At 42.0% G+C, this 18,809-nt stretch overlaps 1 protein-coding gene across 1 annotated transcript in view; it reads left to right on the top strand.

Moving 5' to 3' along the window:
- The first annotated feature begins 1,270 nt into the window (after nucleotides 1–1,270).
- Nucleotides 1,271–18,809, top strand: part of ppip5k1a (diphosphoinositol pentakisphosphate kinase 1a) — a 33,823-nt gene continuing 16,284 nt past the window's right edge. The window contains exons 1-18 of the mRNA XM_078283850.1: nucleotides 1,271–1,320; nucleotides 3,646–4,223; nucleotides 5,053–5,248; nucleotides 6,313–6,403; nucleotides 6,518–6,603; nucleotides 7,832–7,986; nucleotides 8,959–9,060; nucleotides 9,583–9,744; nucleotides 9,849–9,970; nucleotides 10,101–10,202; nucleotides 11,259–11,345; nucleotides 11,438–11,513; nucleotides 11,647–11,756; nucleotides 13,023–13,108; nucleotides 13,233–13,358; nucleotides 14,973–15,094; nucleotides 16,300–16,482; nucleotides 17,741–17,887. Coding sequence (XP_078139976.1) covers nucleotides 4,080–4,223; nucleotides 5,053–5,248; nucleotides 6,313–6,403; nucleotides 6,518–6,603; nucleotides 7,832–7,986; nucleotides 8,959–9,060; nucleotides 9,583–9,744; nucleotides 9,849–9,970; nucleotides 10,101–10,202; nucleotides 11,259–11,345; nucleotides 11,438–11,513; nucleotides 11,647–11,756; nucleotides 13,023–13,108; nucleotides 13,233–13,358; nucleotides 14,973–15,094; nucleotides 16,300–16,482; nucleotides 17,741–17,887 — 2,097 coding nt within the window. The 5' untranslated portion in view covers nucleotides 1,271–1,320; nucleotides 3,646–4,079. The remainder of the gene's footprint in view (nucleotides 1,321–3,645; nucleotides 4,224–5,052; nucleotides 5,249–6,312; nucleotides 6,404–6,517; nucleotides 6,604–7,831; nucleotides 7,987–8,958; nucleotides 9,061–9,582; nucleotides 9,745–9,848; nucleotides 9,971–10,100; nucleotides 10,203–11,258; nucleotides 11,346–11,437; nucleotides 11,514–11,646; nucleotides 11,757–13,022; nucleotides 13,109–13,232; nucleotides 13,359–14,972; nucleotides 15,095–16,299; nucleotides 16,483–17,740; nucleotides 17,888–18,809) is intronic.

Genomic DNA, 18,809 nt, shown 5'->3' with positions numbered 1-18,809 from the left:
TATCCAATACCACTCTGCTCCAAGTGCATATGAGCCAATGCAAACACTAGATTATGTTATATAATTGAGTTAAGGTGTAAATCGTAGCTTATTATGATTAAAAGAAACCCATGAGGGGTATATTCAGAGAGGGTATAGGTATTTTTATTTTGTCCCACCTATATTTGAGCAAGAGGGTGTGCCCTCTCTCTCTCTCCGTGTTCAGTTTGATTATAGAAGAGCCTTGTTTGCTCGTTGTCGACCCTGCTGTTTATAAAATGCTCTTTTCATGAGCAGTATAGAGGCCCACTATGACGCCTCGCAGTTCCCAGCAGCAACGCTCCACCTGGCCGGTGGACAGGCATGTAAGCAGCAGACCGGCGTGACGTCAGCCTCGGCCCTGACATCAGCAGCAGAGCAGGCGGCTGGCGCAGTCACATGACTCTCTGCTGGAAGAGGCGGGGTCACGTTTAAAAAATGCTGACCTTGAGTGGAAGAACCAGTCACAAAACTTCCTGTTGTACAGGATTTATATGATACAATACCATCATCAAAATGCACCAGCAGCAGCAGCAGCAATAGTAGTAATGTAGTAGCAGCAGTAGAACTACTATACTACTATTACTACAAGTAGTAGTAGTGGCAGAAGCAGCAGCAGCAGCAGCAATGATACTGTTAGTATTAGTATTAGTATTATTAGGTTTAGTAGTAGTATTTAGTATTATTATTAGTAGTAGCCTAGTAGCAGCAGCAGCAGTAGTGGTAGCAGCAGCAGCAGCAGCAATAGTACTGTTAGTATTAGTATTAGTATTAATAGTAGTAGCAGTAGTAGTAGTAGCAGCCTTGTAGTAATGTAGTAGAGATGGGTTGTAAGACTACAAATAATATCACATACACATAGCCTAATATAATAATAATATAATGTGTATAATATAACAGAGTGTATAATAGTGTATAAAGATAGATATGTAATAATATCACGATGATCAGCAGACTAAAGATGCACTTTTACCACGAAGCTGATTCCTCCGATTTGCTCCTGAACCTTCAGTGTTGTGTTCAAGGTCCTGTGCTCGCAGCTCTGATTCTCAACGCTAGAGGACGCTAACGCTCTTCTCTGTCTTGGGATAGTGTTAAGCGCCAGTTGGACTTCGATCGTTACTTATTGGCTTAAATGGCTTTAGGGTCACGCCTTTTTTAACAAATCGTGCTTTCCCATTGGCTGCCTCTCACGTTGCTCTTTTGCTTCGAACAGAGAAAAATAAGATTGGTTTCACTGGCAAGCTGTCAAGAGGAAAGGAAACGAACTGATGGGAACATTACAGATCTTCCAGCTACACTGTAAGTATCTGATTTAGTTGATTATTTAATGTCACCCGCTGCTAACGGAGATAAAAATCAATACGCCTCCGTTCTTTACGTGTTAACATGAATTGAAGCACAGACACTTGGTATTTGCTTCAAGTGCAGACAAAAATGGCACTGGAAGACTTGTTTACATAGCCGAACCAGCTGGACTAAATGCTAACGCTAGCTAACGTTAGCTAATGTCTTTTCACGGTAATTTTCAGAAAATTAACATGAGCTTAGTTCACCTTAAATATGATAATATGATAATTCTTTGTTTTACACTTGCTAATATTGTCATTGCATGGTTGTATTGTTTTGTGAACTCGAACATAACAGCGTCTTCCCATTGCCATCATCCTTTATGATTGAACACTAACGTTACTGTAACTGTTATGTAGTTAGCGAGCAGGCAAGCTAGTTAACCTTATCTTTTAGCTAGCCGTTTGATCCGTTTTTCAATCTGAAATCCTGGCTGCTGTCTTGGATTCATGCAACTCAACCTACCAGGCCCATTTCCCATTGGAAGACAAAACAGGTGCAGCTATTTTGCATACTTGCTTTGCTATAGTGAGATATACGATATTTTAGTTGGTGTAATGTGTTGCTTTCAGACCATCTAGTAACCCGATGTTTGAGATACAGTATCTCTTTGTAGTAGCCAGTGTAATGGCTTTACACAGAAGGTCATGCAATGCAATGCACAAACTGACGAACTACTATCACTCCCTCCATGCTGCCCTCCATGGTAGTGGACAGGTGTAATAGGGGAGATTATAACCCAGCTCCAAAGCAGCAGTAATCCACTTAAGTATGGAAAGAGTTTACTTTAAATAAACTCTGTGCCAATATACAGAGTGAGAAGGGATTTCCCTGCTTGTTTACCAGGCATCAGTTGAACATTTATAATGCAATGGTACTTATCAGCCACACATGCTCGACTTAAGTAGGTGTCTCTGTCAGTCTGAATGTGTGTGTAGCCAGGAGGAATCATCACTACATAGGAGTGTGTGTGTGTGTGTGTGTGTGTGTGTGTGTGTGTGTGTGTGTGCATGGGCTGCAGTTGCCTGCAATACACACTTATGTACACAGCATATTTAGAAAGAGCGGGCACAAGCTTGGCTTACTGACCCTCCAGCTGATTAGAGGATACAGTCCTTTCACTTGCAATGTTTTTTCAGCTGCAGTCTTTTCTATGCTAGTTGTCCTGCAGACAATCGACCTGCTGAGAACCGTTTTTTTTTTTTTTTTTAATGATTTTTCCCAAGCACATTTGGTTATTGGAAGAGTGCAATTAAGCTTGGCTGTTGTTGCAGTCACACAGAGCTTGTCCTGTGAGCTAACCCCTGCTTTAAATGTGGCCTAGATGCTGAAGAGTGGACTTATGTCTAATTCTGTTATGATCCTTGTGTTGTCATTCTGCGGTTGCTGCTGTTCACCACACGTTTTGTTGAATTATCATTTGGCTTACTCTACAGTACACGCTAGTTTGCATTCCCTGCATGGTCTTCCAGTCCCACAAGTCAGACAACTTTTTGAGAGCTTGATATTCTTTGAAGAAGCCTACGTTGGCCCCAACAGGAGAGCAGTTTGACGTCCTCTACGCTTTGTATAGTTATTTGTTCGTTTTACTCCCTGCAGTCGTTCCGTTTTGACACTCCAGTGACTGTGCCTAATGACAAACTGGTTTGTGGTTCAAATGGATGCCTTACATGTCCGGGTAATGAGTAGTTACGGTTAGTCTGCAGTGTGAAATGTGGGCCACTGCCTGTCTGCACGACTCACTAAGGTTAATTGGCGATAGGAACACAGATCAGACTTGATGGCCTGGGGTTTTGCAGTGTCAGAGCTAAGGGTGTAACATTAGGGTAAGATAAGTGCTGGAGGTAATTATCAGTCGAGCACATCACCATATCTGCTTAAAGAGATGGTACTGGCCACAGTCAGAGGTGCCAGACGTGGTGTCCTGTTTTAAGACTGAAGTTAGCCACATAGCTTTAGAGCGTAATGGGACAGTAATGGAAACAAAGCTTTGCCCACTCTCAGCACCCACTGCATGCCTGACTGTCCTGGAAGGGGGATCCCTCTCTGTGAGGCATTTCCCAAGATCTCTTATGTTATTATTTTTTTTTATCTTAATGAGTTTTTACTTGTTCTCGTTGGGGGGTGTAATTTTCATTTATTATTTCATAATGTGGCATAAAGTGAAGACTGTGATTAAAGGTTACAAATAAACTTGACTTGTCAAAGTCAAGATTCAGCGAATACCATAAAACACAATTGCCAACAGAATATCTAATGATTTTGCTTCTCTTCTAGGACCGTCAGTCTTGAACACAAATGGAGTAATGGGCTGTCGTCAGATAATTGGAGCTATAGCCTCTAAGTTGCTGAAGACCCTTGAGAAACCCAAACCAGTCATATGAGATGTGAAACTGCTGAATGAAGAATGAGAAACTTGAGCAGCAACGCCATCCCAGAGGCCCAACCAGCACCATCACTTCTTCCCTCTGACCTCCCGTAACCTTTTACCTCTGCCCTTTGACCCCTCTTCCTCAGTCTCGCTCTCCTCCCCTGCCTCACACACCTTCTTCTTCTACTCCCCTGCTGCTCCGGCTGCCCTACCCAGCCCAGGCTGAGTGGACCGGTCCCGCTCCCCAGGCCCTCGCGCCCTTCCGTCGGCGGCCCGCTCCGGCGGTGTGTTGGTGTACGATGGCGCGGCGGAACGCTGAGGGCTGCCGCGGGGGACTGTGATGTCAGAGCCCAACAGCCCGGGCGAGAGCCAGCGTGGCGCTCCCAGATTCTTCGTGGGCTGCGAGGACGATGAGAGCGAAGGCCTGGAGGACAGCATGAGGACAGACATGGAGCTGTATGAAGACGACGAAGACACAGATTCGGTAGGAGACTTCTGTCGCACCGTACAACCTCATTATTATTATTATTATCATAGTTCGCAAGACTAGCTGGCAGAGATGTGGTCAAAAGTATTATTATCATTGCAAATTGCAGATTAGTCACCAACAGAGGGCTTTCACCCTCTGGTGGCCATAGTGGAGGTCTTCAGCTCTTGGGCAACAGTGGCCTTTATTAATATGGCATGGTAGGGATGGGACGATATATTGAAATTCAATATATTGGAATACAAAAATGTGACAATACGTATTGTGGGTCAGAAAAATGAATTGCAATATTAGCTACATTTATTCTACTGTAGTAATCACAAATGAGACGTCTTGACCATTTTGACCAAAGATTTGTGGCTCAGAAATAAACATAATTCTGCACCGTTATACTTTGCTGTCATTGAACTTTTATGTATTTAATCGTATCGTGGTTGTATTGAATTATGAACCCCATATTGCATATTGAATCGTGAGAAGCATTTCGTTCTATCCCTACTAAATGCAAGACGGTTTACTGTGTCACAGTATCAGACTATTCACTTTTACTTAGAACATTAGTGAATCGACCTACAGCCACACCACAACAAGCTTTTTCCGGTATCTCTGTTTTTTTTTCTAGCCCAGTTGTTATATATTTAGCTATTATTTGGGCACAGCCAGTTCTCCACTAGGAGGTTTGCTGGGAGGTTTGTGACCCAACTACAAAGCCTCTATTGTACGACCGTTTTGCCAGGTATTTGGATCGCCCGCAGACAGGCCACTGAAATGCTCTCTCCTCCTCCTCCTCCTCCTCCTCCTCCTCCTCCTCCTCACCCTCTCTCAGCCCCCGGAGCGACAGATTGTGATGGGGATCTGCTGCATGATGAAGAAGTCCAAGTCCAAGCCCATGACCCAGATCCTGGAGAGGCTGTGCAGGTTCGAGTACATCACTGTGGTCATCTTCCCCGAGGACGTCATCCTCAACGAGCCTGTGGACAAATGGCCTCTGTGCGACTGCCTCATCTCCTTCCACTCCAAAGGTGGAACACACACACACACACACGCACACACACACACACACACATAAGTACCAGGGTTGGGATCAATTCATGAATGAACTCATCAACCCCAATTCAACTGAGGAATTGGATTTGGAATTTGAAAAAAAAAACCTACAGCAAACAGAATTGGAATTGTATTGAATTGGAAGGTGAATTTTTTTATTCAATGGAATTCTGTGAAATTCCATGTTTTTTTGTTTTTTCTTACCACATATCTGAGATTAAATGTAGTGTTATATATTATCAACACTGAATATCATAAAATGATAAAGGAACCTTTCAGGTGGTATTTCATATTTGCATAACATGTAATCGTAATACATACATTATGATTGAATGTATTTGATCTGTTTAACTGTCTTTTATTTGATTCATAATGTTTGACTTATAATGTTTAGCGAGTCATGACAGCCTCTCTTAGAAGTGGAATTTCATGGAATTTGTCATACCAATTCAATTACAGTTGTGCTTCCTTAGAGCTGGGTGACATTCCAATTCAAATTCCAACTCCAGGAATTTAATTGGAATTACATACATACCTAACCTACACAAACAAAATCACAATACACACAGCAACTTGTGAGTAGTGATCGCCTGCACTCAACATGAACACACACGGTCATGCCACACATACTGTATACAGTCAGTGTCCTCACATGGACTTCAGCTCCTCAACAACTGCCTGACCATTCACACACTAGAGTTCCTCTCTTGTAACACAATGTCAGCATTATGTCAGATCCAGCTTGAGTCATTCTATCTGCCTAAGCAGCCTGTCTCTACTGTTTTTTTAACTACGTTTCACTACTTCTACATTTTTGTTTTTTTTTAATACCAAAAGTTTGAACTTGTACTCCTCTGTTGCTAACATCTAATTTCATTTTGATCCGTTTTTATTGGCAATATAATATCCTCGGGCTTAATCTTGGAGAGCTGAAATGAAATCACTTATTTCTCTTTGACATTAATATGGATATCTGTCAGGGAAGATTAGCCTGCAGTTTTATTAAATGGCTTGAATGGTTCCTGTGCTCTTTAACTAGGATTCCCGCTGGATAAGGCAGTGAGCTATGCCAAACTCAGAAACCCTCTGCTCATCAACGACCTGAACATGCAGTACTTCATACAGGACAGGTACATCCAAAACCCAGAACCATGTACTTCTAATGTTAGTTGAAATGATGCATGTAAAGCAAAGTAAGGCTTTGACAACATAACAATCACAGTGTGCGTTGTTTTTTTGAATAGGAGGGAGGTGTATCGTATCCTGCAGGAGGAGGGGATTGATCTCCCCCGCTATGCCGTGTTGAACCGTGACCCAGATAAACCAGATGGTCAGTCTGCCAGCTCATTAGTGATAATCAATATGTCATTCTTTATTTGTTGGGTCTACTTTGGGTTCAGCTGTTTGTACACACTTCCAGTCAGCAATTTATCCACTCTAGGCTTTTAAGGGAAAATCCACCCTCTAACACTTTAACACTGTTCAAAACAGCTATTTGTGATGTACCTTGCACTTCTGGGCCCATTTTGTTGTTTGTTAGTGTATTTTTCTTATTCTTGCGGGTAACTAATGTAGACGATCTGATGTCACGTCAAGATATTTCCAGCAGCTGCAGTGGAGTTTGATAACAGAAAATGTTTCAGCGATCTAAAACAACAACGGTAAACAGCAGATAGCCCAATTACTCCACCCACAGTAGCAGAAAATAGACCAGAATGCAATGCAGCCACAAGACATGTTGTGTTTTTTCTTACTTTTACTTAACTGGAATAACTCACTATCACTCTTTCCACTTCCACATGTAAAACTCACAGCTGAATGCAACAAGTTTAGGCCCTTTCTCTGCGGGTTGTTGAAAGGCATTCTGGGAAATGTAGGAAATCACTAACTAAAGTAGAAGTAGATGAGGCAGGTTGAGGGAAAGTGGGTTCACCAAAAATGTAAATTACAACACTCCAGGAATGCATTGCACATCACAGATTAATGATATATAACTGTGTAAGAGTATCTGAGAGTTTTTCCTTCATAATAGAGCTGATATTTCATGGGAGAAGAAGACATACATAGTGCATAGTTACTACCTTCACTCCATCTCTAATTTAATTCTTAATGACTTTTTCATCCACAGGGAAAACCAGCTCTCAAGCCCATGTCCATGCAGCATCCTGAGGCTATTAATTTAAGACGACATCGGTTTTATTTCAGTCCGTGGATAAATATAGTATCAAATGTGAAGCGGTTGCGAGTGTCGCACACTAAGCGCTGTGACACGATGGCTCTGGCATTCAAATCCCATTTTTATACAGCGACGTGTAGACACTCCGTCCCTGGAGAGACGGCTCATCAGATGTTTTATGTCTCCCCCATCCTTGACGCTAATGACTGTTTTTATAGCAACTAAAATAAGACACATGGTTTAGAGTGTAGGTCTGCTTTACAGCGCTCAAGAGTAAACACAGTTGTGTCAAGTGTCAAGTCAACTGTGTATAATATCAGGGGTAATAAAAAGAGGGTCCTGGTAAAGAGAAACATTTGCTCTGTGTGTGTGTGTGTCTCAGAGTGTAACCTGGTGGAAGGAGAGGACCATGTGGAGGTGAACGGAGAGATATTCCCTAAGCCTTTTGTTGAGAAGCCTGTCTGTGCCGAGGACCACAACGTCTACATCTACTACCCCACTTCTGCTGGTGGAGGCAGCCAGCGTCTCTTCAGAAAGGTCTTTCCTTTGGCCACTGTGGCTCTTTTCCTGACTTCTACCCTCAAAACTCAACCCTCTAGTCTCTAACCTTAACCTTAAGCCGGCATTACACAGTGAAACCCGGTTGTATGCAGCTGAGTTTCATTAGAGTTGCACTATGTATCACCTCCTGCCATTAACTGAAAATCTGCGTGCAACCTGGTTGCATCAAGTTGAAACTGCTTTGAAATTTTTGCAACTAGGTTCATGCAACAACCAATCAAAATGCTGATATCATGTCACATGACTTTCAGTTGGGCCGGTTATAGTTCTGCTACAACTAGCTGACAGTGTAACTAACAAAAACAATAGACAGCAAACAGCTTGTGACATACAACCAAGAAAAATAAATCACTGTCATCCAGTGTTTTGATAGTATTAACTTGGCAGTGGACGTTAGCTGGCATTATCTTAACAAAGGACTTCATGCAACAAACATGCATGAATCATTTCACTGTGTAATGCCGGCCTCAGACTCAAGACCCCTTTCCTTATCCAAGTGCACCAATGTGCCTGTGCCTGAAGTAACAGCAGTCGTGTTATATTTGGAAAGCGTTAGGGGCCCAGGGCCGGTCTTGAGGTTTTGTATTTACCCCTTCCCCTTATCTGTCAAGTAATAATGGCAGCTATTATAAAGTACATCAGCTGAACAGAAATAGAAAGAACTGGACCGAGCGTTAAGCTGCACCGCTCACTAGCTTCTCATAAAACACTCTGACAGTCTGTTACTCTATTGCTCTGCCAGAGAGGAAGAGCATTATCATAAATCAGACATGGAGATGCAACCTTTTAGTTCTGATTGTGATGGATGGTGGACGACACAGAGTGCACAGTTGCACTGGCTGGTCAGTGTCAATTCCCAAATGGAGCTGTGCCAAATGCTTTACCCCTGATGCTTTACCCCTTGACAACAGTTTTTTTCTTACTCCACTAACACTGTCAATTGTTCAGATTGGGAGCCGGAGCAGTGTGTACTCTCCAGAGAGCAGCGTGAGGAAGACAGGCTCTTACATCTATGAAGAGTTCATGCCAACAGACGGCACCGATGTTAAGGTAGAGTATAGATTGTTATGGGCACAGAACATATGGTGACTCAGTTCTGAAATACAATAAGAGACACTTTAAAGGTGCATTAAGTAATTTGTGACTCTGGCACACCTTACTCTAGCCTGTAACTGACTAAATATTAAAGTCACATTTTCACAATGGAGATGAGTAGCTAATTAGAGATCCAACAGAAACCACTATTGAAGAGGTAATGATAGTGCTGCTGTCATTTGTTTATTTGGCTTGAGAACAAAATATGTTGCAATGCCAGTTGTTCGCTCGTAGCACCGTCCTCCATCTTTGAGCAGATGGAAAATGCGGGATGTGGCTTGTTCCAAAACGTAAAGTATGGGCTGGCCTCAGGCGAAGTAATCGTTGAGTCATTGGTATTGATCAACAACCTTATCAAACCCCCGCGGAAATATTACGGTCATTTTGTGCTATGGGACAAAAAAATTGCTTAATGCACCTTTTTAAAAGGAGAATGCTGCTCAGGATGGCTGGTGATTGTTTTCCATGTGAGCTCAGGTGTACACCGTGGGGCCGGACTACGCTCATGCCGAGGCCCGGAAGTCTCCTGCCCTGGACGGGAAGGTGGAGCGGGACAGCGAGGGCAAGGAAATCCGCTACCCTGTCATGCTGTCGGCCATGGAGAAACTGGTCGCCCGTAAGGTCTGCCTGGCATTCAAGGTAAACAATGGCTTTGGTCGGTCACATTTTACCCTTTACTTTGTCCTGGAGTACATTATTGATGATCAGTCAAAGTAATGGTAAGTCCTCTCCTCCCACCGCAGCAAACGGTTTGTGGCTTTGACCTTCTCCGAGCCAACGGACACTCCTATGTGTGTGACGTCAACGGTTTCAGTTTCGTGAAGAACTCCATGAAGTACTACGACGACTGTGCCAAGATCCTCGGGTACCATCTTTATTTCTGCCATCCTCTATTCACTGGAAGATTTCCCCCTTTGCTTTGCTGTGGTTGATTCTCGTCCAGGGAGGCAGCAGAGATCTGTTTGTTGACTTTGCGTCTCTTTGTGGTTCTTTAGGAACATCGTGATGCGTGAGCTGGCTCCTCAGTTTCAGATTCCCTGGTCCATCCCTACTGAGGCAGAGGACATCCCCATCGTCCCCACCACTTCTGGGACCATGTGAGTCATAAATGAGAGCCATACCTAATAACAAGTTAAACAATATGCTTACTATGACAGCATATTCCCTGTACTTCATATGTGTTTGGGTTGCTCCGTAATTATCATCCTGTGTGTTATCTAATAATGTAGCCTAGCAAGCTAGATGTCCCATCCAGCTGTAGCTGGAAGGTGACGGTTTAGAAACCTGTGACAATGCGCTCAACCTTTGAGGTTTCTAGATATGTGACTCAGCAAGAGTAGGTAGTGTCATTAAGTAGCTAAGTACCCAGAATTAACCTGATGTACAACAACATGGCAAACGTAATATGAAGCTGCGTTGCAATCGCTTCCTTGTATACATTACACAAAATGACACGTTGTAGAGTGACATTTATTTTTTAGTTCTGCCCACACAGTCTACATAAACATTTACAATTTGAATCAGCTATAACGTTCGCACCTGTTGACATTTTCTTCAGCTGAGTGGTTGCCGGGGAAACCACTGTACACGTTCCAGACACTGAATGACAAAATGAATCAGAATGAAAATAACAAACACAACAACACCTGCCTCCTCAACAGTGACTCTATCGCTGTAGGAAACATCAAGGAAAGTCCCCAGACTCTTTGGGTCAGACAGAGTCTGGTTAAGACCTGGCAGCACATTATGTATTTTTGTTGCTAAAACCTCCCTGATCAGCTGGTTCACTGGCTAACTGTCTTCTCTAAAGCCCTGCAATCTGTTATTTTTGTAACTGTCTTTTTCTGATGTATTCAAATGTTTAAACTTTTCTTGACTGTCCTTTTGTTAAACTGCACTTCATAATACTGTTTATAAAATTATAAAACAAAATGATTATTTGTAAGTTATTGTTGTTGTATTTAGTTGCAAAGGTGTCAGAAATGTGCAGTAAAACAACAGAATACCTTAATACTTTGGCTACCAAAATTCAGCAATCTGATGGAAGAGTCCATTCATTAGATGCATGTTTCTACCTTTTTGTTCTATGAAAAATTGAGAAGCTGCCCAACAAGGAAACTGCTTCACCACAAACTTACTGTTGCATTCTGCAGGATGGAGCTACGCTGTGTCATCGCAATAATCCGACACGGAGACCGAACGCCCAAACAGAAGATGAAGATGGAAGTTCGCAACCCCATGTAGGTTTTCTCCCTGTCATTACTCTCCTGTTCTGTGCTTTGACCGATTCAGGCCTTTTGATTGGTTTGAACCTTGTCTTTGTTTTATCCAGGTTCTTTGACCTATTTGAAAAGTATGGAGGTAACAAAACGGGGAAATTGAAGCTGAAGAAGCCAAAACAGCTGCAGGTAAGAATCAGGCGCAGACCAAGCCATGGTTTAGGAGTGTAAACTTCACATAATATCCCAGCTCTGTAGGGTTAACTGTGTGTGACTCTGTGTAACCTGACAGCTTGTCATGTTGTAACCTCGTCTGTCACAGGAGGTGCTGGACATCACGCGGCGGTTGTTAGCAGAACTGGGGCAACACAATGACTGCGAGATAGAGGAGAAGAAGTCCAAACTGGAGCAGCTGAAGACTGTTCTGGAGATGTGAGTGATGAGTGAACTGGGTCACTTCATTAACCACAAGTCCCCACCCTTCTATCGGTCTCATTCGTTTCTGGGTCATTTCAGCAAAGTATATTTAACTATAATAGACAGCAAAAAAAGTAATTACAAAAGGTATCTTTAAAAGTTGTTTGACAAACCTTGAAACCTTCCATTAACTCAAAAATATACGGTAATTATACTCTAAATTATACTATCAAATAAGTAATGAATCTGTTTTATTTGAGTAAATGATATGAACAGTCTGACACTGTGCACTTTCAGAAACTCACCTTCCTAGTGAGTTTCCAAAACATTGTTCAAATAGTTTTTTTTTAGAAATAGTTTTCTAAGTTTCTCTGTGACCTTCCAGCTCTGCTCTGTACGTATGACAAATGAGTTTTTGCAAGGCCACCATCTGCCTGACACAACTGCTAGAGTGTTTCATGTACTGAGGCTGTAGTCCAAGTCTCAGAAGCTCTTAAGCAGCTGCAGAGAAATGAAGGTGTTGTCTTTCTCTGGCCCTTTTCATATGCATAGAAATTGTAACGGCACACTTTGTATCAAAGGAAATTTGCACACACCCTCAGTCACATTCTTTCTCCTCCACACACACTGGCATGCTAACATGGAGGAGTCACTGTGACATTATTATTGAATCCTGAATGTGTCCTGAATGAATCCTGAACTAGTATGAAACGGCATAACTTAGTACTGTTTCTATATTCATCAAGACTACATTGTAGTTTGTTATCAGACTTGATAATGGCAAACCCTCAGTAAGTTGTTAGTAGAAATATGTGTACAATCATCAGTTAATGACTAGGGATGGGATGATATGCTTATCTCACGATATGATTCAATACACCTTATGGGGTTCACGATTCAATACAACCAGAATACCTTGTAATAAATTAAAGTTTGATGACAACAAAGTCTGTGCAGAATTATGTTTATTTCTGAGCCACAAATCTTTCTAGTGATGGCATTGGCTCGCTAGAATGTAAACAACTATTTAGAAACGTCATTACAAAGTGCAAATAATATAATTTGGATGGAGAGCTTGTGAAATTGTGATGGCCAAGCGTCTCATTTGTGATTATTACAGCAGAATAAAATGGAGCTTATATCGCAATTCATTTTTCTGCCCCACGATACGTATTACATTGTTACATTTTTGTATTGCGATACACTGAATTTCGATATATCGTCCCATCCCTATTAATGGCTGGACTAATGATTCCACATTTGTTTTATTTTCCAAATAAGGTACGGCCACTTCTCTGGGATCAACAGGAAAGTGCAGCTGACCTACCTGCCCCATGGGCAGCCCAAAACCTCCAGTGAGGAGGAAGGTAGGAAGAAACCAAGGCAACCTATCTATCTTGTTTATAAGCCCAGTGAACATAAATGACCGAGCTCAGACTGTTGAAATCAGCTTGTTAACTGACTCTCTCTCTCTGGTTTCTGGTTCGTCAGACACGCGTAAGGAAGGTCCGTCTCTACTGCTGGTGCTGAAGTGGGGCGGAGAGCTGACTCCTGCTGGCAGAGTGCAGGCTGAGGAGCTGGGACGGGCCTTCCGCTGCATGTACCCTGGAGGACAAGGTGAGACACACGCACACACACACACACACACACACACACACACACACACACAGAGAAACCCATGTTTATCAGCTGGTCACTGATTGATGCGTAATTTGCTCTGAATGAAATTGTGATTGAGCTATACAATATTCTAATCTGATTTATGAAACAAAATAGTGAAGCATTTGGTAGTAACAACTGTTGTTTCCCCTTCCTCTTACTATGAAAAACCTCCCATTCACTTCCTTCTTATCCAAGCAGGATCATATTTACTCTTGTATCAAATAAGCATGTATGTCAGAAAAATAATCAGTACCTTATTTGTAGTGGACAATTTACTCATGGGTTAGGGTTAGGGTTAGGGTTTTTTTTTGGGGGGGGGATCCCAGTCCCAGTCCCAGTCCCAGTCCCAGTTAAAGCATCACCGTTATACTGTATAAACCAAGTATTTTCATTAATTCCAAAGCGTATGTACACACACACACACACACACACACACACACACACACACACACACACACACACACACACACACACACACACGGCCTCACTCTTGTGACTAAGAGGCTTTGGCTTCATATTGGAGAGACCTTGTATTGCTTATTGTGCCACCATACTGTGGACTGACTGCAGCCACTGATCCATATAAGGTCAGACTGAGAGGCAGGAAGAGGGAGAAACGACGGCAGGGACACGGGCCAAAAAAGCCATTATACTTGACTGTTGCAGGTAGAATATACAGTAAGAGATCCCCAGAACTAAATATTGTCTTAATGGTTTATTATTGCATATAATCCCCATAAACATTTGTGCCAAAGTATTCTTCTTTGGTCTGTAAAGTTCAGCATCCTTGTAATATAGAGTTTAATATCTTTTAATTAGTCTCATTTGTTTTCCTACGTTTATGTGCTTTCCCAAGACTAGATTTTAAATTCTGTGCTGCACCAGTAACATCTCTCTTTCTTTCTCTTTCTCTTTCTTTCTCTCTCTATCTCTCTCTCTATGTATCTCTTTCTCTTTCTCTTTCTATCTCTCTCTTTCTCTCTATCTCTCTCTCTATCTCTTCCTTTCAATCTTACACACGCACCTCCTCCTCCACTGTTCTCATTACTCTCTTCCTTGTGTCAGCTAACCCCACCGGACTGGTAACTCCTACGAACAAGCTAATCTGGGTTAAGATGGCAGTATACTTCCAACAAAACTGAACTTGCCCGAAATAGAAACACAGTTGAATACACCGTTGCATACAAATTTTTGTATACCTGCTGCGGCTTTGTATTGTTTGTGTATTTACACTCCAGGGTGCATGAATATTAAAGAGGTAACCGTAACCTAGGGAGACAGGAGGTAGCGGTGACAAAAACTAACTACGGTTGAGGGAATATGAATATAAAGGTGCAGAACTCTTCTAACAAGGTCAGCAAGCCGAGCCTCCAAACCATTCAATGTGAAACAGTTGACCACGAGATCTTAGCGCGCATATGGAAACCAAAGAAAATGAACCAGGAAATGAAATGGAGAAGCTTTTCCTCAAGGCAACACAACCAGCAAGTACACAGTAGCCTTTACTGTAGCAACAAGATGAGTGTTTCTGTCTTCACTAATGCTGTTGCTGGTTTTGTGTCCTTCTAGGAGACTATGCAGGATTCCCCGGCTGTGGGCTGCTGCGGCTGCACAGCACCTACAGACACGACCTCAAGATCTACGCGTCTGACGAGGGCCGGGTGCAGATGACGGCTGCTGCTTTCGCCAAGGTAGACGGGGGGGGGGGGGGGGGGGGGGGGGTCTAATCTGTTGAAGAAGGAAGAATATAGTTGCAGCTACAGCATGTAACTAGAGCTGGGAGATATGGTTGAAATCAGTATCGCAATAATCATAAGGGTGTTTTTTCGATATCGACATATATCACGATATGGCTCACGTATGCAAAATCACATCAACAACATGTTAAATAGTCAAATTAATGTTTATCCCATTGAACTGAATGGTAATGTTAGGTGTGAAATTTTGACTGAAAAGGAAAAAGGAAACTGAAATTTTCAAATAATATTCCCTAAAATGTTTCATACCTCATTTAGTCAGTTTTTAAATAAAATCAGCTTGTTATCATCAGTTTAGACAGCAGAATTGTGTGTCACGATATCACAAAATCGCCATATCATCACAATATGATTCCACTGAAATATCGCCCCAGCCCCAGCCCTACATGTAAACAGCGTTTCGTGCAGACTTATAGTAATAAGTAATACATAATAATCCATGACATTTTCATAGAAATTTCCATTTTGTAACTCTCTATCACTGATTGATATAACATAGTAGTGATTCAAGCTATACCCATTTCATGAAAGCTTTTAATTCTGTTGTAAACATCTATGATCAATTTAAAAGATACAATTAAAGGTGTGAATGAGATGTGACTCTTTTTCTTTTGGACTGGTAGGTATTAGCTGCAGTCTACATTGAATAAGTTGTTAGATCTGTTGCTAAGAGCTAGGTCTAATGATAATGTTAATGTAAGCAGTCACTGATTCTGTCGATATAGCATTATTATCGGTTCAGTATTTGCTTGTGGCTATTGAATGTTGTAGATATGCAGTAATAATGTAACTGAACAGTTATCACATCATTTTATAAAACATGTTTGATATATTTACAGTACGTAGTGTAGCTATTTCCATCTCTGTAGACCTGGTTGGTCTTGGGCGGCGGCTTAAATTCTGCCGTTGTATTATTTGTAGTTGCTTCACTAATCTCAGTAGAGCAGTCCATGCTTGTCTGTTTGAAGGTGTGGAAGCTGCTGTCAGTCCAGTGATGTCAAACTGGAGAAACGGTTGACAAGTTGACAGTGCAAAAGCCAACTAACCGCTCGTCACCAAAGAAGTTGTTGACGAGCGGTTGGCAAAAAAAAAAATCACGGATTACCAGTCTAACTTGTTTGTTTGTTTGTGTGAGACAGGGTTTGCTGGCGCTGGAGGGCGAGCTGACACCCATCCTGGTGCAGATGGTGAAGAGTGCCAACATGAACGGGCTGCTGGACAGCGACAGCGACTCGCTGAGCGGCTGCCAGCACCGCGTCAAGGCCCGCCTTCATGAGATTATGCAGAAAGACGAGGAGTTCACAGAAGAGGACTATGAGAGGGTGACTATCCTCCACAGTCTACTGCTTACCACCGAGTCTCAGCTGAACACCTGTCTGTCCTGAGAGGACTTACTGTCTGGTCGAGGGAGGAAAATAACTCTGAGAAACGCTGAATAATAACTGATTATACTTGCAAGCAGCTCCCATGCAGCCTTCAGTGTTTGTTTGGAACCAGGAGGCATACGTGAGGTCTCACACCTTGTTCCATGATCTGCATAATTTAAGAATATCTTTAAATCTGCATCTGTGTGGTAAAAGGAGACATTGATGACATTATTTGAAGAATGGGTAGCCAAATGGCACCCCACCTCTTTGCCTAATAATTTAGATTTGTTTAGTTTTGTAGTAAGCTTCTGACGTTAACTGCTCTTGACGAGTGTTCATGATCACCTTTTTAATCAAAATCAGGCAACATTACATCTTGAAAATGATGTACAACTCAGAATTAGTTGTTTTCTTATGAAATTTATTATCAGATGATTGGCAAACGGACCCCATCAAACACTTACTATGAATACTTGGGATATCCAATATTGGATCAGAACTCATATGAGGCTGATGGATATTAAGAACTCAAAATGTTTTAGTTTAGTTTAAATACCCAGACAGAAAATTTTGGCAGTGAAAGAGAATGACCATTCTGTGGTTGTATTGGTGTGTGTGTGTGTGTGTGTGTGTGTGTGTGTGTGTGTGTGTGTGTGTGTGTGTGTGTGTGTGTGTGTGTGTGTGTGTGTGTGTGTGTGTGTGTGTGTGTGTGTGTGTGTGTGTGTGTGTAAGTCCTTCCCCTACCCTCCCCCCAAACTGTTGCTGCAAATATAAATGTATTCTCAGCCGTCTGGTTAACTAAGGGTTAAAACATGTTTCTCACCAAATGTTTTCCATAGTAACAGAGTGAGTGGTAGAATGGGAGGATGATGTGTAGAGACGGGCGGGAACTTTAGGACCTGGGTTCCTAATCTTATGTGATATTATCGCCTTTGATCATTTGGAGGGTTGGTAATTGGTTGTAATGAAAGCAGAGAGGATTGTATTTCTTAAGCTAACTGTTTGCTGAGGAATAATATCCTTTGTCATTTGATTTCAATAGAACAAAAAGAACAAAGTAGCTTATTTCCAGCACGGACTTAGTGGCCTTGGGCTTCCGAGTTCTTTGTGATGTGAAAGTAGTCAGTGTTCGTTTGTTCTGTGTTCTGCTTAATTGGTCTTTTTTCACTGAAAGTTCATTATGTTATTTTTTTTTTTTTCCTTTTCTTGTCAGCTGGCCCCGACCTGTAGTGCCTCTCTGGTGAATTCAATGAAGATAGTGGAGAACCCAGTGACCACATGTGACCAAGTCTACGCTCTCATCCAGAGCCTCACTTCCCAGATCCGCAAGAGAATGGAGGACCCAAAGTCTGCTGGTGAGGCAAATTCAACTCTCATATACTGGAGCTAGGGCTGGGTATCGTTTAAAAAATTGTGATACCAGTACAAATACCAGTACCCTTAAAGTGATACCGATACCAATAGAGTACTTCATTCGATACCTTTTTTTTTAACGTTTTGGTGGCATCTCGGCACGCTGAACTGCCGACTCCGTCACATACACCACGCTCGACATTCACCACCACAGACTGTATGGGTTGTAGCTGCTGCAGTAGTGGGCCAATCACACGTCGCATTAAATCGAAGAACACTTGCGGTGATTGGCTGCGAGCAAAACCATACAAATAGTCATTTTTTTCTAGATCTGTGTACAAAAAGTATCGAATGCAGGTATCGTTTGACTGGAGAAGTTTCAATACTACTTGGTACAGGGTTATTTCGGTCGATACCTTAAAGGTATCGAGTACCGATACCCAGCCCAAACTGGAGCTGAATTAATAAAAAAAAAAAAAAAAAACTAAATCGCAATATGAACTTCTGCAATTTCCAAATCACAGAGGCTGCAATTAATTGGTTAAGAGAGAGAGGAGCATCCAAAATGAATTTCTAAACAAGGTGTTTTAGAGCTGCAGGTAATCTTTGGTTCATGAATCAAGTACAATACTGGTGAAAACCTTTCATCAGACTCACACTCAGTAAATCCTGCACATTTCTTTTTAACAAAATCACTTTTTTTTTTAAAGTCCTAAGAATTTATGACAAGAAAAAAATGATATGAATCACATCACCTAACATGACTGCATGTTTTGTAGATTAACACCTGCTGTCATGTCCCTTGTGTTTTATTATAATAGGTTCTGGTATAGAATGATATGGCCTAGGTGACATATTGCCCAACAAACTGTCAGCATACTGTATATCATATTAAACACCAACCAAAATCCTGAAAATACTGGAGTCAA

This window comes from Centroberyx gerrardi, chromosome 1 (assembly GCF_048128805.1).
Source record: "Centroberyx gerrardi isolate f3 chromosome 1, fCenGer3.hap1.cur.20231027, whole genome shotgun sequence".
Classification (NCBI taxonomy): Eukaryota; Metazoa; Chordata; class Actinopteri; order Beryciformes; family Berycidae; genus Centroberyx; species Centroberyx gerrardi.
This window is presented reverse-complemented; position numbering and strand designations above follow the sequence as displayed.